Source organism: Falco peregrinus, chromosome 2 (genome assembly GCF_023634155.1).
Source record: "Falco peregrinus isolate bFalPer1 chromosome 2, bFalPer1.pri, whole genome shotgun sequence".
Lineage (NCBI taxonomy): Eukaryota > Metazoa > Chordata > Aves > Falconiformes > Falconidae > Falco > Falco peregrinus.
Genome location: NC_073722.1, coordinates 73,252,082 through 73,277,065, shown reverse-complemented (window position 1 = coordinate 73,277,065; position 24,984 = coordinate 73,252,082). Strand labels below are relative to the sequence as shown.

Sequence of the window (24,984 nt, the reverse complement as noted above, 5' to 3'; positions counted from 1 at the left end):
AAGGCCTCTGCTAGAAACAGTCCCAAAATATAAACAGTTCTAGTATTTTTTACTGAAAAAGGTTGTTAAAGATTGCTCCTCCATGATGCAGTCACCATTCATAAAAACAGAAATCCGTGTCCATAATACTGGTATGATTGAAAGGTCAAAACACAAAAGCTTCCTGATCCTAGTGTACGGACTGTTATTCTTATTAATTTTTCATCTGATCTAAATGATTATATCATCATGTGACAGCAAACCACAAGAACTTGTTCTTACAAGTTAAGTAATGTGAAGTCACTTAGCCAAGCAAAACCCATTGTGAAACCAGAGTAATTTGTAAGTGTCAGCTTTAATTTGTTGGTAGTATGAAATTGTAACTCCAGCAGACATGGTGAAAAAATGATGTTTCTGAAAGTTGAATGTTTATATTTAAGAAGGGGTAGATCATAGTAGTGATGCAGAAATGCATGGAATGAGGCAGAATGACCTGGTGTGCCTGAGCTACAGGGTCTGATGAACAGAAACTCGGCTTTCTCTTACAAATGTGACCTTTGACAATTTTCCTGTGATTTGGTGTTGCTAAAATCATGTGCTATCACACCAAGCTGTGCACTTAAACTAATTACATACATAAGTCAAATGCACATTCCTTTCTCTAGTCATTTAAACGGAGGTGAAGAGATTATTTGTCCCTGGTTAATTTGCACCCATCAAGTGGGGAACGTTCACTGACTTTCAAAATTAGACGCTCATCATCTTTGATTTGTTAAAAAGCAACTAGCCTGTTGTCACGGACTGACTTCCCAGATCAGTTCCTCTTCATTTGCTAGCGCCACCTCAGAACAGTGACGTGTCCTGTTTAGATGTACAGGTGTAGGACACCCAAGAATTATGCCTAATACTTGTTCAACAAACGAACCTCCGATATTTCTCTGATAAATGCATTCTTGTCACTATTCAGTGTTAAACATCAGCTCCATGAAAGTGGCAGATAATCTGTGTGTGAGCGAGACTGGACAGCTTGGCATAGCCAAGCTGTTGAGGTCAGAACAGGAGCTAAAAGCAAGGGAGGCAAGATGTTATCTGTGGAAAGCTACCAAATGGGTTTCTAAACTGTCACTCCAGAGAAACGAAACACTATTGTACAGGTCTTCATTTTTCTCTTTTTTTTTCTTGAGGCACATTTTCGGTAAAAGCGACGCCAGTTGTGCCAAATTTGTGACGGTATGTGATGTAACAAATCACAAGGAGACAGACTGAGTGAGCCAAAACCACCATACTCGTTTTAATTAAGATGCTTTACAGCTAATTTAGCCGGAGCCTTTCCAGTTGAAAGGCTGGTTGCTAGTGCAGGAACTAGCCCCTCCAGTTGCAGGGGTTGTTGAAATTGGGCCGGGGTGGCACCTGTTGTGATTTTCCACGGGGCACATACCAGTCTTCCCCGGCATTTAAAGATATGATAATGGTTTAATCCTTCCTGTTCTGCCTTTAATCAGTGGTGGGGTTTTAGCTCTGAACAAACTTCCAGGACTCCGTAAGAAACAAAATGAGAACTGCTGAACACAGGGGGTTTGGGTGCGGTTTTGTGTGTGTTTTTTGGAGGGTTTGTTGTTGTTGGGTTTTTTTCTCTCATCTTGCTTGCCCTGTAGCTTTCTCCATTGAACTTCTGCAATTTCATGCGGTCCTGGGAGTGGATGGGGTGTTACATACGGCTAATGTAACAAGCTGACAGCCGAGCTTTTCAGACACGTTGCCTCATCCGGCCATCTGTTTGGTTTGGAGGGAAGGAACAGGAAGATTTCTTACTGTACAGATATATTAAGAAAAGTCAGAAAATTGGACGTATGAAGCTTTATATTTTCTATTTATAATACAGTAGTTTGATAGCAGTGTGTAAATCACCAAGTTAGAACACTTTAAAATGAAGTTCTGGCACTCCCACTGCTTAAAGTAGCATTGTTATTTATAGATATTACATGAAGTCTGATGTTATGTTTAAGTGAGCATTAAACAGTTCAGGCTGTTGTATTGTTGCTACGCACTGGAGAACCTCTGTCAAAGTGACTTTGGCACTGCCATGTATCCGCCTTTCTCCCTTTGTCTTCCAAACCTTTTGCCAGTGTTTGCGGTTATCCATGTGCTCAGCAATGGAACAGCCTATTGTTAGTCTAGCAAGGGCAAAGTCACACTGGGATTTTTGAAAAACAAAAAAAGCCAACTCTTTACCTTGCCTAAAACTTTGTTAAATATTAAACTGGCCGTACCGAGGAGTTTAGTGAAAGCAAACATTGAGGGTTTGCTAAACTTAAACTTAATAAAGTAGAAGGTTAATAGCCAGGTACAGAGTGTTTTCTGTTTTAGAAAAGCCAGCTATGACAATACACAGGTGCAAATCAACAGTGCCTTAGAACGTTTAATTAACGAGAGTGAAGGCGAGGTGAAGCCTGCAAAACCCCCCAGCTTGGCTACAGAGATCTTTTCATGGCTTGCAGAGGACCCAGACTTCTCTGGCACTCAGGGTAGAACAGCTCCTGATGGGGTATATAGTTCTTTATTATTCTAATATGTATTTTATTTATTTATTATATTTTTATAGAAGTATTTGCTTATTATAACTTGTAACTCTTCAGAGCATGCACGAAAGTTGCTGCGCTCTGTCCCATTTCTAGCAACAAAGGTGGTGCCCAGAAAACACGTGGTGAGATTGTGTCGTGAGGTAGCTGGAGTGGTTTCCTTTCGATCCCCACACTGCCATCATTTGCAATTAAAAATGTGCGCACACCTTGCTAGATCTTGGGTACTAGGGCACCTCCCCAGCACTCTTTGAGAACAGAGCTGCTGATGGGATCCAAAATCATGTATCTAAAATGTAAAAAGCAAAGTATATACATAAGCCACAGGAAAACAGACTAATTGCCAAGAGTTGAGAGGTCTTTTCTTGAATTGAATGTCATAATTTGTACCTACCTTGTTATTACTGGTGTGCCCTGGTAAAAGCTTCTCATTGCAAGAAAAAACATCTGCATGTGTTTTCCCAGCTTGATGTTTTTCTTTAAATCATGTGGTTGTGTTTCAGCCTGAAAAGTTTCCAAGGGAGTAGGGAAAAGAAAGGAGCGGAGAAGAGTGCGGGAACTCTGAGTCTCTCCCCTTCCTCTCTGCTTGCAGGAAAAACATCTTGTCCAGTAAAGGAGTGTTAAACTTGATGTTTAAGTGGAAGGATAGTTGGGAGACACCAATGTTCATTCTAAACAAGAAAACAGACCTCATATTTGAAATTCTGTAGCTCTAAGAGGTGGAATATTGTTGGAAATACATACTGAGAATTCATATAGATTTTAAGTAGGTGACTAATACTGTTTGTTTGGCTTTGTTGTGGTGTTTAGTTGTTGTTTTTTTTTTTTTTATTCTCAAAAAAACCCAACCAAACAAAAATGCCACCACCAACAAAAAAGTGTTCAATGGCTTGCAGTGGAATTAATAAACCTTTGGTAAAATTACTAGGGTGTTAAAGGTGTGTTTGTGGCCTATGGAAAGACACAAGTGGGCAATAAAAACTGTCCTCTGTCTGGTGTTCAGATGGGAAGGAGGAAGGTAAGACTGAGGCAAATCAAGTGGTGAGAAAGAGAGGATGATCTACGGGGGGAAAAAAATCCAGCAGAACAACTGTAGAAAGTTTACAAAGAAACCAGTATAATAAATGTGGTGAAATATCTATTGCTGTACTTTAGCAGTGCATTTTCTTTAATAAGAGTATGGATCTAAGGGTGATGGAAGCAAACTAACAGCTCTTCTTTAGGATGGAAAATCTGAACTAAAAGCAACTTGAGTCCAATTAAGAAAAGGAATAGAGAGGACTAATACTGTGCAAGGTATTAGCGTGACTACCAGCAAAGAGAAAAGTACCCCTTGAGAGAATGCAGTGGGGACGATCTGTGAGCATGGGCATTACATTGGCCTTAAGAGGTGGAAGAAGTGAGTGTTTAAGAAAATACTGTATAGTCTTGCTTTTCAAGGATTTTTGAGCAGAAAGCAACCTTTTCTGACAGCATCTGCAGCGATCAATGAGATATTGTTCCCATCATAGCAGACCAAATAGTGATAGAAATTTACAAATGACAGTGGAAAAGCCTTTTAAAACTTAGGTTTTGTCCAGTATCCAAAAATATTGTGGTAAATATAGAAGTACTGAAGGCGTAGGGCTTATTTGCTGTTCCCCTATGCTGTTTGCATAGTGGCTGTGATCCCATGGGAGTCCTGTGTCACCCTGCATCTGCTGAAGGTCTGGGCATTGAACTTGAGTTCACTGATTTCAGTGGAAGTGGAGCGGGTCCATTTGCCTTTGCTGGTCCTCAGCACTAAATGCCAAGCTTGTTTTTCCTCAGGACACAGCTCTTGCTTAACAGTACTAATTTGTGTGGTTTATATTATGGTTCACTTGAAAGAGAGGTTTTGTTTTAACATAAGGTCATTAATAGACTGAAGCTGTTTCCCAAACTGACGGACTGTCTCCTTCTCTTCTTTTTTTAGTGCTTTGAGTAACTCAGAAATTACTGTTTAACAACTCTGTAGAGAAAGTTTATGTAGACAAATTCTGCTCCTGGCCAGTAGTAACTTTAAAGTTGGGTAGTTTTCAGAAGAGCATCATTCATAAAAACAGCATTAATGAAAGTTGTAATGAGACCAAAGAAAAGGGAATGATTGTGATGTTTGTACTTTTTTTCCTTTAAGCAAACAGAAGGACATTTTTAACTATGTAGTGCAAACGAGCTAGCTGATGTGTCTGAATGGGCTTTGTCTTTCAGCAGATAACTCAAACAGAAATTAGTAATATACTAGAAGCTGTGCTGCAATTTGATTTATGGCAAAAGCAGTCTTCAAACAGATTTGGTTTTAGTGTGCATTTTTGTCTTCTCATGAAATGGGATCTGAAAACTAGAAAGCCATGTGTGATGACAGAGGAGGAAAGTGATATTAATCAAAACCACTTTTGTTCATGTCTTCAAAGCCTTTATGCCACCTTTCCCATTTTTTCCCCCCATTCCTATGTTTTCAGTTTAGCAGCCATTTATAATCTTAAATGAGCTACAGTAGCAGAGTGACTTGTTGAAGATCAAGTGCTGCTACTTTCTACTCAGGAATGCTGAATGTTTTTAAAATCAAGATGTTATTTTTTCAAGATATAGTAAATTATACATTAAATTTAATCAACAGTCTTGTATTTTAAAAAAGCAACAACAAAATAAAACAAAACCCAACAAAAATACTCTGATGAACTGGTATACTTTTTGCTACATAAAATATGGAAAGGATCCCAAAGAGTCAGTCTTGAAATGACCTGATTTGAGGAAATTTGATGAACCAACCAGTTAGGGGGAAAAAATAAAAAGCATATGACTATAAGCTTGTGGAGGAAAACATCAGGAGTATAGTCAACATGTATTCACCAAGGGGAAATCATGCCTGACCATTCTGATAGCCTTCTGTGATGGAATGACTGGCTGGGTAGATGAGGGGAGAGCAGTGGGTGTTGACTGCCTTGACCTCAGCAAGGCTTTTGACACTGTCTCCTGTAACATCCTCACAGTTAAGCCAAGGGCATGTGGGTTAGAGGAGCGGACAGTGAGGTGGATCGAGAACTGGCTGAATGGCAGAGCTCAGAGGTTGTGATCAGTGGTGCAGAGTCTGGCTGGAGAGCTGTAGCTACTGGTGTGCCCCTGGGGTCAGTGCTGGGTCCGGTCCTCTTCAACTTAGTCATCAGTGACCTGGATGAGGGGACTGAGTGCACCCTCGGCAGGTTTGCTGATGATACAAAACTGGGAGCAGTGGTGACACACCAGAGGGCTGCGCTGCCATTCAGTGAGACCTGGACAGGCCAGAGAGCTGGGTGAAGGGGAACCTCATGAAGTTCAATAAGGGCAAGTGTAGGGTCCTGCACCTGGGGAGGAACAACCCCATACACCAGTACAGGCTGGGGTTGACCTGCTGGAAGGCAGCTCTGCAGAGAAGGTCCTGGGAGCCCTGGTGGACAGCAAGCTGACCACGAGCCAGCAGTGTGCCTGGTGGGCAAGAGGGCCAATGCTACCATCCTGGGGTGCATTAGGAGGAGCATGGCCAGCAGGTCGAGGGAGGTTGTCCTCCCCCTCTACTCTGCCCTGGTGAGGCCACACCTGGAGTGCTGGGTCCAGTTCTGGGCTCCTAGTTCAAGAGACAGGGAACTGCTGGGGAGGGCCCAGCGGAGGGTTATGAAGATGATCAGGGGACTGGAGCATCTCCCATATGAGGAAGGGCTGAGGGAGCTGGGCCTGTGTAGCCTGGAGAAAAGGAAACTGAGAGGGGGATCTTATCAGTGTCTACAAATGTCTTAAGGGCAAGTGTCAAGAGGATGGGGCCAGGCTCTTTTCAGTGGTGCCCATCAACAGGACAAGGGGAGACGGCACCGAGTGAAACACAGGCAGTTCCTTCTGAATATGAGGAAAAACTTCTTTACTTTGAGGGTGTCGGAGCCCTGGCACAGGCTGCCCAGAGAGGCTGTGGAGTCTCCTGCCCTGGAGACATTCAAAACCCACCTGGACGTGATCCTGTGCAACCTGCTCTGGGTGAACCTGCTTTAGCATGGGGTTGGACTAGCTGATCTCCAGAGGTCCCTTCCACCCCCAACCATTCTGTGATTGTGTGATATTGCCTCTTCATATAAAGAAAAAGTAAGCAAAATTAGGTAGTGTGCCCATGTCAGTGGATTAATACAAAATATAATAAAAAAGTACTGGTGTTAAACAGGATTTCTTTTCCAGTTGTGTCACCTTAGTCTATAAATATACAAATGGGGAGGGGAGGCAGTCTGTCAGCAAAATAACTGGTTTCAGTTGTGTAGTGTGTGGCTATCTTACTTCTGAAAAGAACAAGAGATTGGCATTTCTGTTGAATTTTTCTGTGTATTCACTGTTGCTTAAATTTATCTTCTCCGTAAAATAGTATACCATTTCCATTTCAGCAGGGAATGCGGTGTTTTACCTGAAAGGTATTTGCAACTTTTCTGTAGGTTGAATGCTGATCAGCATTATCAGGAGATAATGATAATTTCTCTTCTTTCCCCTGGAAGATGATATGAAAGATGAGAGAGGAAGACTAGTACAAATATTAACAGCTCCACAAACTAGTCTTTTGTGCAAAGCTACATACTGACGCCCTGACCTTATGTTGGCGAGCTGCATCATTGCTGTGCTGTTCTACATCTGTGTCGTTGCTTGGTTGTTTCTTGAGTTTCCACTTGGATTTTAATTTCGCTTTTTTATTTACAAGGTTTAGTATGGCTGTAGTAAAGCCAAGACACTGAGTAAATGCTCGCTATTTCTCTTGTCTGTGGTTACAAACAAAAGGCTGTGGAAATGTGGTGGGTTTGGGTTTTTTTTAGTATACTTGAAAAATAATTCTCTGCTTGACAGTAATAACTGCTCCCATAAACTCATGTTGCTGTAGCTTGTACGTTACCAAGGTACATATATCAACAGCATGGAAAGAAAAGCAGAGGACTCTTTATTTTCTCATTACCCTTGGCAACAGTATCATCTGTGCCTTTCATTTTTGTAAACGCATTTTTCGTACTCCATAAAAGCTTATGTCTATTCCACAACTCTAAAAACCTGGGCACAAATTGAAGTGTGTGGATGTATACATTTCTGAAAATGTCAGGTTTTTATGTGTGTCATAACTTTTATAAAAAGGATGTGAACGTGACCTTTGGAGTGCTTCAGATTGGCACTATCTAGTGATCTAGTGTTTAAATTCAATTTAGAAATATGTTTTCCTTATACAGTAATGTATTTTAAGTTCCTGTACAGGTTGTGTGGAATGTGTACTCCTGTTTAATCTGTTAGTAATGACATATGATCTGTTACACTCACTTTAAAAGTGTTTTGAATAGGTATGTCATATTCTTCTGTCTCTGTTCATATACTTGATATTCTTGGCTTCAGTGTTTGTATCTAAAGCAAAATAATGCTTTCACAGGTTGTATATTTTCACCTAACTTCTTCAGTATGTTGAAGTTTGTCCGCTGCTTCTACAAGTTAGCCAAACCCATTCTGTGTTATTTCACAGACATTTCATAAAGGAGGTGGGACTTACTTGATGGGGGAGGAGGGGAAAAGAAGCATTTCTTAACTTGTTCCTTTAAGTAGGCATATACTCTGGACAGAGATGTTAGACAAATGTTGCTGGTTGCTTGTATTTCAAGGTAGTTTACTTGGTACTGAAAGATGGTCTTCCAAATTCTTTTGTCATGCTTTCCCCAGCTCCTGCCAGTGGATGGACATCAAACAGTGTTAAACCACCTGGAACAACTGTCCCAAGTGAAAAACTTGCAGCAGCACCTCAGCTAAACGAGCAAGACACGTTGGTTCAGAGGGCAGAGCATATTCCAGCAGGGAAGCGGACTCCCATGTGTGCGCACTGCGATCAAGTTATTAGGTTTGTATCTATTTGCCGGGTGTAAACTTAGCTGTGTAAAAAAACTGGCTGCATGGCCAGGCCCAAAGGGTTGTGGTGAATGGAGTTAAATCCAGTTGGTGGCCGGTCACAAGTGGTGTTCCCCAGGGCTCAGTATCAGGGCCAGTCCTGTTTAATATCTTTATCAGTGATCTGGAAAAGGGGATCGAGTGGCCATCAGTAAGTTTGCGGAGGACACCAAGTTGGGTGGGAATGTTGATCTACTTGAGAGAGGGAAGGCGCTACAGAGGGATATAAAAAGGTTGGATCGATGGGCTGAGGCCAGTTGCATGAGATTCACCAGGGAGAAGTGCCGGGTCCTGCACTTGGGTCACAACAACCCCCCACAACACTACAGGCTTGGGGAGAGTGGCTGGAAAGCTGCCTGGTGGGAAAGGACCTGGGGGTGCTGCCTGGTGGCCAGATGAACATGAGCCAGCAGTGTGCCCAGGTGGCTAAGGAGGCCAATAGAATCCTGGCTTGTATCAGAAACAGTGTGGCCATCAGGACCAGGGGAGTGATCGTTCCCCCGTACTCAGGACTGATGAGGCTGCACCTCAGATCCTGTGTTCAGTGTTGGGCCCTTCACTGCAAGAAAGACACTGAGGTGCTGGAGCATGTCCAGAGAAGGGCAATAAAGCTCATGAAGCGTCTGGAGCTCAGGTCTTGTCAGGAGTGGCTGAGGGAACTATGATTGTTTAGCCTAGAAAAAGGAGGCTGAGGGGGGACCTTATTGCTCTCTACAACTACCTCAAAGAAGACTGTAGGCAGGTGGCTGTTGGTCTCTTCTGCCAAGTAATGAGCAATAGAACAAGAGGCAATGGTCTCAAGTTGCACCAGGGGAGGTTTAGTTTGGATATTAGAAAAAATTTCTTCACCAAAAGGGTTGTCAAGCTTTGGAAGAGGTTGAGTCACCATCCCTGGAGGTATTTAAAGGATGTGTAGATGTGGTGCTGAGGTACATGGTTTAGTGGTAGGCTTGGCATACTAAGTTAATGGTTGGACTTGATGATCGTAAAGGTCTTTTTGAACCTGAATGATTCTGTGATTCTGTTCATCCTGCAGGCTCTCTGACAACGGGGCTTTGTTTTGCTTTTGTGGGTTTTGATTCCTTAGTCACCAGTGTTTTAGGGCTTAATTTCAATAATGCAGAACACTGTCTTCATGCACGTTTTTCATAATAAAACTGAGGATGGGAGTACTGGTGGAGGAAGAACATTGTGAACTGCATATAGTCACAGCCTTACAACCTGTTTTAGAGAGAACCAGAAAGCTGGATGGAGTAGAGCAAAAGTAAAACCAAAGAAAAGTAAGCAACTTAATTTTCACTTACACACCCCTTCCAATAAAACTGAGAAGATTTAGCTAGTTGGAAACCGATCAGAGAGTATAGAATTATAAAACTAACTTGTCACAAATTTTGATTTATAAACCAGAATTTCTAATTAAGAAGAAGAAAAAATAGCAGGCTCCATCTGTATAGGAAAAGCAAGGAATAGAGATTTAACAATTGCTAGGACTAGGTTAATAATAATTTCCTGCAATGTTAGATTTCAAGCTCTTTTGTGGGCTCTCTGGACTCTGGGTGTTGTAGCTAAGTGTCCTTGACACTTGTATGACATGTGTAGAAAATCAACACAAACACGAGTTTGCCAAATGAGATTAGGTTAAATTCTTCTGAGCCCCTAAGATATCCTTTCGTTATCCAGAATTTCATATGGAGGAAGAATTTGCATTGTTCCGTCAGTGATTTCTGACAGTTAGTCATTATTGTCTCATCTAGGGAACCGTAATAACTTTTCATGTCAGTGTGTAAATCATCCTGACTTTCATCTACCTTGCATTTTATTTCTTCCCTAAAATAGAGATTTCCTGGGATTATTGGAAGTGATGTACTTCTTTTAAAATGTCTTTTGTTCACCCATTAGTGTTGTTGAACTACAGAGGAAATGTAATGCATTGTAATGTTTCCTTTTTTATTCATTTATGTACCGTCTTTTCAATGAAAAAGATAGGAGAGCCTGCACCATGTTTCACCATGGTTAAAGAAAGAGACTCGAGTAGAAAACATGAGTCCTGAGAAATGAGGAGCTCTATGAACTGTATAAATTTCATTCAGTATAATAGAAAATTGGCTTTTTCACCAGGGCTTTTTGCAGCCTCTTGAGCCCTGGCTTGGATTCTGCATCAGAAGATGCAGCTAACTCAAATCACTTGATCTCTAGAGTTCAACTGAGTTGAGCTTGTTTACTTTGATTAGATTTTTGTTCTTATAGTTCACTACCAGTTCACTTAACATGGGGTTAATTTTAGAGGACTCTTTACTAACTGATCTGTGATATTTTTGAGAAGTTTTTCCTACTCCCATTGTATATGGGAAATAAAAATAAATTATCTGAATCCCCTTGAAACAATAGAAAAAACTTACATGAATTCCCAGCATAGGTGCACACCCTTTCTACTCCAGATTTTTTGCTTCACCGTAACATGAAAGATTAATATCAGAAAGCTCTACGTGCTTTTGGGATGAGATTCATCTGATTTGTTGAAAAGTTTGGCCTGCATATTCGTTTTGTCTGTCTTTAGTATTCTGATCTTTTTATTCCCTGGGCTTTGGATTTGTGTCTAGTAAATAACATGTGAACAACCATGAACTTTCCTTTTTGTTATCATTTCAGTTTAAGATTAAAGCTGATCATAGCTAATCCAATATATGCTGCATCTTTCACGCAAGAAACTTCAGTGCCTTTTACAGTACCTGTGGTTTAGCAGGGTTCGCTGATGCTCTGTGCCATGGGGTTTCACAGCACGGTCTGCAGATTGCTTTTGAGCAGCCAACCTCTCCTCTCAGCCCTTAAAGCACTTGCTGCTACTTCGGTTCTCCCGCTTTGATCACTGTTAAAGAAAGAGATGAACTGCCGCCCTCTAAGTAGGGGAGTGTATTGGTCCACAGAGCAACCTTTGCTGCTTAGTGGATGCGTGAGGGGAAACTGCAGAGCCCTGCTTGACAGTGCTTAAGCCATTGTCCCCCATTGTAAATGACACCTCTTCATGAATAGTAACTGATACCCACCTCTAACTTTGCAATTTGCTGGTGGTGCTTAAATCCTTATATTTCTTCATATGTTAAATGCCACCTCAATTATTAAAATCAAGCATTGTTTCATTTGAGGATGAGTTGATGTGCATTAATCAATGGCAAGTATGCCTTGTGTTCACAGCATACAGTGGATTTGAAAGATTGCAATGGTATTTTGAATGCAAGTTTTCAGCATAATTACAGTTTATGCCCTTAGTGGTAGCACTACCTGTGAAAAGGTAGGAGAAGGATCAAGTGACATTGCATTGTGCATCTGTTTTGAAGCCAAAATGCGTTGTGGAGTTGGTTACTTTACACTCAGGCATAGAATAACCATGGCTAGTTCAGCCAAAACCATTTCTTAGAGACATCTTATAACTTTTTAATATATCTTTAATTATTCATACAGTGATTGTCTGAAGATTCCATTTTTCCCAAAGCTTCATTAAGTAAGCTTCTTTTTCTGTGTCTGAAAGAACCAAAGCTGGAGGCAAACTAAATTTCCCATGATCTACTTGCTGTGCGGGTCTGACAAACTTCTGACGTTTCCTGATGAAGACTTCTGGTTCCCAGGCAGTCTTACCAAGTGCTACAGTGCAGAGTGGGTTCTTTCTTTGAAGCTCAGATGTGTTTTCCCTGGATTGCTATTGAGAACATACTCTTTGGTATGTCTGCTTGTGAATGATGATTTGGTTTTGTCGCCTTTTCTTACAGCTTAATTGGTTTTAAAGACAAAAGGAAAAAAGTACAAATGTTGTTTCCCTTCAGCATCTCCTGTACAGAAATTATATATTGTGGCATTTCCAACAGAGGAGAAAAAGGAACTTCCCAGAGTGTAGACTGCTTGGCCTACTTAGCAGATGTGGAAATTGTTTTGATCTCTTTACCACCAAATTTCAGTTCTGGCTTGCTATCTTAATAGAAGGCACATGAGAAGCTAGATTATAGGCTTACTAATGCATTATGACCATACTGATTACGTTATATTTAGCTTGTAGTAAAGGTAGTGAAATTGGGATTCTATTCCCTTTACGTTACTTGTGCTTCCAATTTGCCCATATATCATGGCTACATATAGAACCCAGATGTTTCAGGTGGCTACCAAATTTGTGTAACTGGTGATCATTTGGGCATAAGATTCTGCAAATACTGTTGTAAATACATCAGAATTCCTTGGAAAATAATAGATTACTACTGTTTGCCTCAGTCTGTGGGTTTGGTTCACATGGTCTAGGTGGTGATGCCAGAAATCTGTTCAGAAATACTTAACATGTCAAAGCAGCCCAGGCTAGAGGCACCTTCATAGCCAACTGTTGCCACTTGAATCATCCCGTATCTTTGGAGGGAAGGAACATGCTTTTTTAGCACCCCCCTTAAAAATGTTTTAGTTGACAGAGGCATAGGGTAGGGGTGGGGGTGAGGGGGCATATTGTTTTTTGTTTTTAAATGCGGAAGGAAGGATGAAGCCACCTGCAGCCACCTTCCTAGCATTTCATGCCCATCGGGTTGCATGGGCGTGCAGCCCCCTTACTGAAATCAGGGCTTTAAACTCCTTTCCAAAAGAATACAGCGCATAAATACCTTTCATTACTGAAAGTTACTGTTTTGATCACAAAACTATGCAGAGACCAGGAACGCCTCCAAGCTCTGAACATCACGTTTTAGTGTATTTCACATGGCAGGTGTTTGGAATTTTTTGTGGTTTGGGTTCCCTCCTGCTGCCCCCCCCCTCTGTTCTATGTGCTTTGGGGCAGCTTTTAAGTTGCTGGTATCATTAAGCTGCAGCATCAGCTTGACATGTTTAAATTACGGCCTGATTAAAAGGAAAATTGTATTTAGAAAGTGTTCTTCTTGACACATGTGCACAGGGAACCAGCCCTGCTAATGGAACACCTCGGAGATGTTGTGCAGGGCATGGCCGCAGCTGTCTGGGGACTTTGGGAAAGAAACGGTGTAGATGCACTCTCAGGCTGTTCCCCATCCGTCTGGGTTCCTGTGTGCTGTCCTGAATGGCTAACCTCAACATGTCAGAGCTGTAAACTCTGGAGAGCTAAATGCAGCAGATGTTGTAAAAATTCCTTCGCCTCCTGTCGCTAGCATACTTGCTTTCCATTGCAGAGCTAACCAAGCCTATCGTTTCGGTGCAGATGGCCAGAAACTCAATCCTACCTGGAGCCGGGAAAGCCTCTTCAGTGTCAGCCCTGTGTTAATGAATCTGTTAAATTAGCCTGTGCTGACACGGCGCGCTGAGAGCACTTTGTTGTACATAAGGGCTTGTATTGTTTGATCAGTACATAACTGAAAGGGCATTGATGTAAAAAGGTGCTTGTAGAGCGGTGGGAGGGTATCGGGTTAGGTCAGTGTTTGCACTCCTCAGGCATCCGCTGGGAGCAGGAGCTAGAGAGCTGCGCTCAGCCCTGGCTCCCTCCTTAAAGGGCTATGGGCTGCTCACTTTTCACTGCTTTCTTTCTGGTAATCAGAGGTGAATAGAAGAAACGGTTTCAGATTAAGTATGTTTGTAATCTCAGGAGTTATGAGTTATCCTAAATCTCTTTGAGGCCCTCATCTTTGACTTCTCATCCTGCTGAAAATACATAGCATCTCCAGAGGAAATGTGGGAAAGAACTGAAAATATTTACCACTTGCCCTCACTGAAGTTGCCGTCTGTCCTCTGCCTGCTTATATTCCGTTCTTAAAGTTATTATGACCCTGGAAGAAAATTTTAAATCTTTTTCTTCTCTGTTGCTTTGTTCATATGCAAATCTTATATTACACAAAAAAGTTCTTGTAGCTTACTGGATTTCCAGAAAAATGTTTAGCAGCAGAGTGGTGATATTACTACCTTGCATGTTTTTTTGCAGTGTAGTATTAGATCAGAGAAAGGTGGTACATTAATGAAAGAACGGCATCTTTATTGGCTTCGCAGGAATGAGAGATCTGGTGAGGGAAATGAACTTGGACCGCAACATTCACCTGAAACCTAAATTCTGGAAGGTTGAGTGGTGGGACCTTGGAGTCACCTCACTGAAGTAAATGTGTTCGTTAAAGAAATTAGGATGCTGAATATGTTTTGAAGTGAATACACATACAATGGTATATACCTGGGATTTATGAGTTGCATAGTGAGAATTTTTTTTGTTGACCGAGAAAAGGATAGGCTTATCTTGTCTGTTAACCTTGTTGCATTAGCCAGACAAATGCTATTAAAAGCATCATTATTCTGTGTTTGCAAATGACAGAGGAGGCTATGCATTTGGAGAATATGATCCTCTTTTAACTAGCTTTTGAAGGAAAAGGAAAAGAAAAAATAAGATGCATACTCACATATACCCCAGGGGGGTGGGGTGGGTGGGTGGTGGTGGTGGTGGTGTGGATTATCTTGTAACAAACTTGTTTTGTAAGGACAATGACTGAATTTTTGTCTCACAAGAAGGTGATGTTATGGGCCCTTAATGGAGTCAAGTCTACTTGAATGTTTGTGCCCTTGATACAAACGAATGCTGAAAGAGACATGATCATATCATTGAGTCAAATACCTCTTTGTAATAGATGGAAATAATTTGGAACATAGGGAACATCCTCCTTCCCTTCCCTAGCAGCCACTTCAGCACTGTATTTAATGTAGTTCTAAAATAAGATGTCTGAAATGCAGCGAAGTGAAGAGAGTCAGTATTTGTTGTGGTTAGGTGTGTCTGGGAGATAGTTCAATGGGAATAGATGCAGCCAACACTTAATGCTTTCTTAGACCTGTAGGTGGAAAGTGGGATGGAGCAGTATATCTTTGTGAACAGTGTAGTAATGGCACAGAGGTATCGTGGGTTAAGCCTATTAACAGCTTTTACAGGAGCCAACCCAGGAGCATTTCCTACAAAAATCTCTTCTTTCTAATCAGAGGACCCTTCTTGGTGGCTTTGGGGAAGTCATGGCATCCAGAGGAGTTTAATTGTGCTCACTGCAAAACCTCCATGGCTTACATTGGATTTGTGGAGGAGAAGGGGGCACTGTATTGTGAAGGCTGCTATGAGAAGTTCTTTGCCCCTGAGTGTTCAAAGTGCCAGAGGAAGATCCTTGGGGTAAGTGTTTGTCAGTGGGAACAACCACCACAGTGTCCAGTGCTTCTCTGTCATGAAATTTCCTTTTGTCTGGCCCAGTTTGCATTCTTCCAAACATACTCTGATGTACCTTTTCAGTTCCTATCACATACAGAATATGGTTTTCCGTCTCCTAATGTTGAGCCTTTTCAGTCTCTTTGAGCAAAGGTGCTGTAGCCTCCTTGGCTTTTCCAGGTTCAGCTCCTGTTTTCATGAAGCTGTTCTGCAGCATTGTGATTACCAGATTTTCTTGAGCGAAATGCTTTTAAGTTGGCAGCTTTTTACAGAATTGCAGGGCAGGGGTGAATGGGGAGTAAATAATTCTCCTTAGCTGAGCTGAGCACTGAGGAACATGCTTGTTGGCTAGATGTGAAGTACTGAAATATTCCCAGTGGTAATGTAGATAGAAAGACACATTATCCTACTCGGCACTAACACTGCTAATTTGAGCCCGCCAGCTGATTGTCCGCTCCGTTACTGCAGACAGCGATGTGTCTGGACTCTTGTGTAACTGGGGTCACGCAGGGCTCTGGCAGCACAATTCTCGAGTCATATTTGGCACTATAGTGTCTTCCAAAACAGCACAAAGCAGTCATAATTTTCTGTGTGATGTCTTCTGATTAACTGTTCACAGACTTGACGAGCCATCGGAGATGCTGCTTTCATTTCAGGGGACCATTGTGGGTGAGATCCTAATTAAAATGGAAAAGGTGAACAAATGAATTGTTCGATGTGTCCAACTCTGTTGAACCTTCCAAAAAAACCGAAAAGTTGCTTATGACAAATAAACAAAGCACCTCATTAACTTTAACATCAACAGAAATGGGATGCACAACCCATGTTCAAAGTAGCAGTAAGAAACAAAGTATTCTTGAAACAAATCAAGTGTGGAGGCACGGTCACCACAATCTAGTCATCACATTAAAATAACGTGTTCGTAACACTTTTTCTAATCCCCGCAGGAAGTAATAAATGCTTTGAAACAAACTTGGCACGTTTCCTGCTTCGTGTGTGTGGCCTGTCATAACCCCATCCGCAATAATGTCTTCCACTTAGAAGATGGTGATCCCTACTGTGAGACGGGTAAGAAACAACACCACCAGAGTTTACTGTGGTTGTGCGGGGAAGCAGAGCTCAATAAGGTTGGGAAAAAATAATAATGCCTTTTTTTCAAGCTTCACTTCAGAAATGTCCCAGCACATTCCTGTAACCGATATGTCAATTCAAAGCAGCAACAAATGCTATAGATACTTTGAGTTTGCAGCAGGAGAAGTTGGTGGGAATTTCTTTTTTAGCTTCAGCAGGAGCAGGCTTCTTGTCACTGGCTTTACCTGTTAAGCCGTCAGCTGTAGGTATCAGTGATTCAGCAAAGTGTTAATTTTAGTGTGATTTTCTACTTGTCCTTAAAATATTTTGGAGTTAATGTAAATCTGCTTGTTTACTAAACAAGCAAATGCCAGTGGAGTAATGTATTTTACTCTGAATAGCCTTATTCACAGCCTGGGGGGACTTCCAAGAGTAAGCAGTCTGCCCAGAAAGTTTTTTGCAGGATCAGGGATAACATCTGTTGAACATAAGCTTGGGATAAAAAACCAGGCTGTCGGGGAAAAATACAGTGATATGATTATAGCACTTGAAAGCCTGATGAACAATATTACATGAAAGATAAGGCTTAGAAGTTCAGAGGGATTCTGGTTCGGTTTTTAGTACTTCCAGCTAATCGTATCTTTTTTATTAATATGTACAGATTTTATTTGTGTTGGTTTCCTAGTTTGCTTAGAATGTACCCTTGTGGGCTAGGAAAGAAATAGGTAGTATTTGTAAAATATTTTCCACAAAATGGAAAAGAAACAAAATAGTATCAATAATTGTTTTCACACTCATGCTGTTTACATCTGTGTTAGAACTGTCAGTCAGACCTTTTCTGTCTTTTTCCTTCTACCACAAGAGGCATTGTAGTTAAACTAGAGACGGAAGTGGACTCACCAGGAAAAGATTTAGCACGAAATCCTAGTGACCTGTTTGGAGTTAAGATTTCCTTCTGGGTTGATGCCACAGTTGTTCGCAGCTATGGAGAGCACTAGGTACTGAAGGGATAAGGAAAGCGTGTAAAATTAATCCAAAATTTCTCTGTCTGAGTGGCTTTAATGAGGCATTGGCAGATATGAAAGGATGCAGTAGGTTATTGCTAACTCAGTGACAGGAGTAGGGTAACCTGTTGCCCCTATCGAAATCATGGAGCAGCAGAGGAAACAGATATATGAGCAGCATCCTCCAGGGTGACAGCATGGTGAAATTTCATCCTGAAGCAATCTGAAGCCCCTAATTGTGGAGCCATTTGATGATTCAAAAATAGTACTGGAGGAATCGATAACTCCCCTTGGGGTGGAAAGCTCATGACCGGGTTTGTTCTGGTAAACTGAATTCTTGTTCCTGCCACCAAATGACTCATATGTTATGCAGTGCATTGATTTGTGCTACTGTTGACTCCCGTGCACAGCTGCATGCTTTTCTGTACTGTGAGCAGGAAACACTGGGATAAAACGTCAAGAATATTACACTTCTCATAAAGTTTATATCTGAGATAGAAAGTTGCTAGCACAAGTTAATGTAGACACATCCTGTGAGGTGTTATTGGCAGTGATACATTGTAATGGCTCTGGCTCTCTAAGTAGATGTTAATTTGAGATATATTCATTCTTCAAAGACTTTCAGTCCAGCTGGAGTTAAGATTATATGACTAATTTAAAAGAAATAAGGAGTAAATGTCATTGCCAACTTTCCTTCTTCCTAGTGCAAAGGAGGCTTCTAATTTTAAATCTATATTTGAAGTTATAACTGCATCAGCTATTAGTATTAAGGGGGTTTAATCTGCAGAATGTTCTGGGTTTGGATGGTGATGCTAAAATTAAATTAAAAGTGCAGTTACCTACAATTTTGAACTTCTTTTAAGTGCAGAGTAAGTAACCTAGTTTTGGAAAGGCTGTATGCAAGAAGCATTCTGCCTTGGAAGCCTTCTTTGGTATTGCAATTCAAGCATGTAAAAGAAAGCTGATGCCCTTCATTCTGCCTTATCTATTGGGCTTTCTTTAGCAGGAAAGCCAATAAACTTAGCAACACAAACCACAAGCGAAATTACAAAAGGCTTTAACTGCTGGCACTGGGAAAATATCAGTAAAAGATGCTGTATGAACACAAATGCAAAGAGCTGAAGCAGTAGGGTCATGAGACTGTGTCCTTCAGGGGTTTTGCACAGATGGGTTCTGCCATTTGACATTTTTATTGTCTGTCTTCTGCTTAAACACTTGCAAATTCATCCTAGTAGAGTGGATTAATGAAGGCGATAGGTGAAGCTGTTTCTTGCCCCTGGCAGCCATCAAGGGCTTTGCTTTTCCAGGGCACTTGTGTTCCCCATCCTGCTGACCTGCCTCCTGTGATGATTTTTTGAAGTCATCATATGAAACACTGTCTTACTAAACCAAAACAGGACTTTTCTCTTGGGCTTGACACGTGTGAGAAGTGTCTCTTGACTCTGCTGCAGTAAGCACTAGAGCTTCAGCAGATCTGCATAATCTAGTAGAGAAACAAAATCTCCTTGAACCCCACTTGCCACTCCTTATAAGTCTACTTGAAAACAATCCCTGGCATCTAATTCCCCGATCAGAGGCAGAGTGTTACCATTAAGGGTGGGTGGAGTGCAAAGCTTCATTATGGTTGTCACTCTGTCTGTAGTCCATCTTATGAAGATGTGATGTTGCATGACGCTACGGATTTGCCATAGTAGGTGTCCTGATCCCAAATTCCCTTCTGTTATACTACTAATGCTCTTCACTTCTGTGCAGGAAAAAAAGATTTCATTCTTAGAATGGGGTGTTTGGGAGTTGAAATAAGTGGAAAAGACCAGACAGCTTGGGCTGAAATTTGGGTATGCACAGGTGGGCAGCAGAGGGCTGTGCTGACTTGTAGTCCCTGAGATGGCTCTGTGCACAGAGAAGCGAGTGTCATGCACCAAAACTGTGAGGATGGGGGTGGGTGTCAGTGCATCCCACCCAACTTTATATATGCATTTTATCCTGCTAGTCTGCCCTGCTCTCTCTTTTTCAAGCTCTGCAGTAAGCAGGGGGGTGGTGGTGGATATGAGTGGGTCAGTGCCCTTCTTTTTGGTTCAAGCTTTCTGAGACTGCTGGAAAAACGTTTCTTTGCTGACTCTACGGGAGCCTCCAAAGGCACCAAGTCAATACAGCGCCTAAAAAAGGTGCAAATACCCATCAGTGATTCCAGTCACTAAGAACCATCCTGACACCCTACCGATTACTTTTTGTTAAATGCAATAAATATATTGCATAAAGCCTCTGTTTTGTTAGAGGGTTGTTTTTTTTTTTGGTTGGTTGTGGGTTGTTTGTTTTGTTTTGGTTTTTTTTTTTGGGGGGGGGGGGCGTTGTGTGTATAGTTTTTGTTCTTTTTTTCTTTTTTAAAAGCTATGTAATAAACAGCAGTGACTAGGAAACTATTCTGACTTGATCCAAATTGCTCGAGTCTGTTTAGGACAGAAGCCTAATGATTGCATGATTTTGTGTAGTGCAGTCTGGGGCAAATATTGTGCCAGGATGTAGGTAGGAGTGTGTTACTCGCTGAGGAGGTCTGTTGTGTGAACAGCTAGGGTATGCTTTCAAGGTAGAGCTGGAGAGAATATAAGGAGCACACAGAGCTCGCACGGGTGCTCTGCAAGGAGTGCATTTCCCCCCTGAGCACACTATTGATCTCAAGGAAATGAAACACCAGGAAGATGGAAGCGTCGCTCACTTGAAAGGACAAAGAAGGGGATGAGAACTGAATTAGCAAGGAAAGGAGGGCATCCTGGTTTTTCAGTCTAGGAGCTCTTTATTCAGTGCACCCAGTATTATAAAACTCAACAAGGGCAAACCCACTGTCATTGAAAGAAAAGCACAAAGGTTTCAAAGGGTCACTCTCCCTTTTCTGCATATGCTTCATCTTTAAAATCTGTTTGCATTTGTTTGCAGATTACTATGCCCTCTTCGGTACTATGTGCCACGGCTGTGAATTCCCCATTGAAGCTGGAGACAGGTTTCTTGAAGCTCTGGGCCACACTTGGCATGACACTTGCTTTGTATGCTCAGTAAGTAAAGCTAGTCTACATTTTCAGCAAACCCGTGGCAGCAGTTCTTGTGCTAACCTGACTGTTAGAGGAGTTAACAGCTGTAACCTCTTTCAATCCTCTGAGCCCAAACAAAAAGCACTTTCCCAGTTATTTAGAAGGTGTGTTGCTATTGTGAGCCTTTGGCACTGGTCCAGAGGACTTGGCCTGGATTGTACCCATGTGTCCTGGCATTTAACCCTTGACATTTACTTCCTCGAGCAAGCATTGGAAGTCATACAGGAGCTGTCTGTGTTTCTAAAGTAGCAAGAGTGCTTTTGACATGAAGACACTATAGCCAAGGTATCATCTGCTAATATTGTATGACAAAAAAACCCAACCCAAAACCAAATAAACCCCAATCCTAATGATTGGATATCTTTCTTAAAATGCTGAACCTAACTCTGCTCCCAATTAAGGACCTGTTAACTTAAAGAAAGGAAGGTTATGCTTGCATCCACCATTAGTATTACATCAAAAAGAGTATGCCCAAGAAAAAGGTAATATTTCTTATTCTTTGAATGTATTTGTGCATAGAACAATGCCATGGTTTGGCATTCTGAATAATGTATGGGTGTCGTTCATCCACCTGAATTGAGTGATCTTTTCTTTTTTTATCCCATTTCAGGTGTGTAGCGACAGTTTGGAGGGTCAGACTTTCTTCTCCAAGAAGGACAGGCCACTGTGCAAGAAACACGCTCACTCTATCAACATCTGATGCTTGGAGCTTATCTTGTGTAACAAATGTACTGAGCAGAAAGAAAGGTTAAAATGTCCATGTTCAATAATTGGTTATTTATATATGATTTTCTAGAATGGAAGAGAAATGTGGAAATGTGGGGAAGGGCTTGCACACTAATTTTTAGAGTGTTTATTAGTTAGAGTTTTGCTTCATAAAAAGATAAAAATCAGGAATTGCACCTAAGCCAAACTATTAGAGTGCTTTTACCTCTACACTTGACAGATTACTGTATTGGTTTCATGATTTTAACACCACATTTATATCTGCTTCGGTATTAAAACCTGAACATCTATAACAATAAATACCTGATATTAGAAGTCTTGGTTTTGCTGTTCTTCAACAAATAAAAGGAGATTGGCTTCAGCAATCCACATCGCTTTATGGCGCTGATGTTTTTTAAAGTGTGTCTGGAAGTATTGCAGTTAAACCCCATTAAAAGGAACTCAAAGCAAAGATAAGGTTACATGGAGTATATAGTTCAGCAATTGATGTTTTTATCTGCTACTCATACACATGAAGCCTCCTCCACCATTACATGTACCTGTGCCTTTGCAGTTAAACCTCTGATGGGTGTGCAGAGGACAGACGTTTTTATAAAGCAGTTACATGTGGTGGTGGTGGCTATGCTGGTGAACAACAGGAGTTTAGAAGGTGCCACTTAGAAGAAAAAATAAATGTGATACTCATACTCTTCCTTAACTCATGTACTACAAGAGCACTAGCCAAAAAAAACCACAACCCGCTACTCAAGGTGTGTTTGACAGGATGGAAATGTTAGATCAGATCTTAAAAATAAGGGAGCGGGGAATTACACTCTTATGTTTGCAGCTCAGGTTTTAGATAGTTTTAAGTGCCTTGGAAAGGGGAAATTGCACTCGATCTGCAGGTAACAGTGTTTCATTTCCAGAATGTGAGACTGGTGTTAAATGAGGAAAACTGCTGAAGTGCAACTGAGGACATTGTTTTTCTCTCAGTACATTCTTTACCATGTAGCTCATGAATATGTATATTGGTGGTGTGCCAGGTAGTGTACCAAAAACTAACTTGCTCAGCTGTTACGATTTTTATTAGTTTAGCGTTTATTTCTCTCTTTTCCTCCAGATGTAGGGAATATATTGTTAAATAACATAATACGAGTTAGGCAGCTCCGTATCTCTCAGTTCTTGCAAGGGAGCAGAGAGACAATGCTGTCGTTGTGCATTTACTGCGAGCCAGGAGACGTAGTCAATTCTGTGGCTTGATAGGAATTTCGCCTCCGTACAGAGAGTCACTGCAAGACCTGTGCACCAGCTAAGTCCCACTTAACTTCGAATTAGGGCTTAAGTGGTATGGAGCAATTGTAGGCAGATGGGGGAGAGGTAGTGACCCTCTGCACGGGGTGAATTTTGCCCTAGCAGGGTTGCACAAGAGAGAAGGGGCCCCTCTCAGGGCCAGATCAGGCTCCTGAGGGAAACTGAGTTTACGTGCTACTTAATTCAACTGGGATGTCAGAGATGAATTGTTAGTCTTTAGTGTTCTTTCCAGTAGGCACGAAAAGTAACCATTTACTGGTTTTGTTGTGTGGTTTGTTTGGGCTTGGGTTTTGGGTTTGTTTTTTTTTTTTTGGTTCTTTGAACTGACACAAAGGACAGGTTTATCCATAAAACTGTGGAGCAAATAACGAAAAATTGCCATGATTGAGTAAAGCAATTGTAACAAGGAACATCAACAAAAAAGGGGGAAAGGAAATCAAAATTGCTGTACTGAAATATGAAAAGATACTTGGCTTTCTTACTAATTCAGCAAGACAGGTTCACATTGTGGGGCTGTTTCGCTTTATTTCCTGAAGTTGTTTTTTCTTCAATACTGCCAAGTTTGTTTTTCAACTTCTGATGGTACAGAAGAAATAGCATAAAGCTGTTTAAAATGTTTACACTGTTGTAGATGTACCCTTTTGTGAGTTTGGCTGAAAATCAGAAGGCTAGAAGCAGACTGGATGAGATACGGTAATGTGTCAGCCAGGTTGCTTTTGAATTTCGGTAGAATGTGGAGAAGTGAGACCTAGAGACTAGGTTGCAGTGGAGCTATATTGCACATGCATGAGGAAAGAGGATGGGAATGCACAGGATAGGGTGTTCAGTAATTTCTTCAAGGCAAACCCTGTTATTTTGAAGTAGGATAGGAACATCTCGGTTTGTCATTGTCCTTAAAATCAAAATCAATTTTGTTTAGTTTAATAATTTTAATTGGAATTGTATTATTCCTTAATCCATATGCTCTAGGGTTTGAAATTTTGCAGTTGTTAATGGATTTCAGGACATGAGTACAAAAGCCTGAAAGACTCCAATAGTACTGCTTCATTTAGCTGCTTCGCCTTTTAATTTCTACTTTTATCTATTTGTTTAAAATTTAAAAGAAAGCATAGAGTCACTGATACATACTATTTAATGGCTCTACAAAATTACATAAATCAACTAAAAAGAACATAATTTTTATCATTATTTTAATAAGTGAGATTTTAGTAGAGCACTTTATAATAATGCCATATATCTCACTGAATATTTATTACCTTTTTTGTTTAGGACTATTTCGTACTGGTATCTTTGTATTTTGTTTTCTTTGTAAGCCTTCATATTTACCTCTAGAATCTTTTGGGGTGTCTATGTGTTTATATATACTTCTCTACACATGCACACATACGCATGTACATTGAGAGATGTATGCATATATGCACATATACATACATATATTTGACTGCAGACTTAGCATAGCAAAAATCAGCACTGTTCCATCATCATTTGGGGATTTTCTGAGATTCCCAATTACTTTTCATATAACACATGTATAGCATTCATGTTTTGAGGGAATGTTAGAAAGTCAGGAGAGACATGTTAGTAACCTAACTACTGTAGGTTTTTGCATGTATGTTCAGTCAGTAGTTATTTTTCCTCCAAAACTGCCTGTAAGAGAATTGGGTTTAACTGTTTGAAGGTAGAAGGTCTTTATTAGTGACTAGTTGAATCATGATGACAGTTTCAGTATATTGTAACTAAATAATTCAGAATGATGTGTAAATATAAATGCTTAATATAACAATGCAATAAACTTAAAAGCAAAAGATGAGCTGTGGTTCGGTGTGTGTTGGTCTGTTCAGCTGTGTACCTGTTTCATCATGGAGTTATTTGCATCATCTAGCCATGTGAGTGGCTTTGCAAACGAAAGTAAGAAGGGGAACTACATCAATTTGCAGATTACTTGTTTGAATTTCCTTTCCTTTTATTTTTCCATTGTTTTATACTAAACAACCAGCTCTTAAGTCCTGATGATTTTCCTGCTTGTGTCTAATAGTCTTTGGCATCAAATTTTGGCTGTTCACGCTTGCTAATTTAATTATAATTAAAAAAACAAACTCACCCACACAAAACCCCAAACTCTCTAGCTGTCCTCCATTGTTTTGTTACACATTATT

The 24,984-nt window shown here is 40.9% G+C and overlaps 1 protein-coding gene and 1 long non-coding RNA gene across 7 annotated transcripts in view; one reads left to right on the top strand and one right to left on the bottom strand.

Annotated features, from left to right (window-relative positions):
• Positions 1–24,638, top strand: part of PDLIM5 (PDZ and LIM domain 5) — a 132,951-nt gene extending 108,313 nt beyond the window's left edge. For all 6 annotated transcript variants that reach the window (XM_055794548.1, XM_055794542.1, XM_055794547.1 and 3 more), the window contains 5 exons: positions 8,277–8,451; positions 15,441–15,621; positions 16,602–16,722; positions 20,661–20,776; positions 21,423–24,638. In XM_055794548.1, coding sequence (XP_055650523.1) covers positions 8,277–8,451; positions 15,441–15,621; positions 16,602–16,722; positions 20,661–20,776; positions 21,423–21,512 — 683 coding nt within the window. In that variant the 3' untranslated portion in view covers positions 21,513–24,638. The remainder of the gene's footprint in view (positions 1–8,276; positions 8,452–15,440; positions 15,622–16,601; positions 16,723–20,660; positions 20,777–21,422) is intronic.
• On the bottom strand, positions 1,243–5,140 carry LOC114010813 (uncharacterized). The gene is made up of 2 exons (XR_003552471.2): positions 2,953–5,140; positions 1,243–1,752 (listed from the first exon to the last, which is right to left on the bottom strand). It is a non-coding gene; the product is annotated as an uncharacterized LOC114010813 (long non-coding RNA).
• Positions 24,639–24,984: the final 346 nt, after the last annotated feature.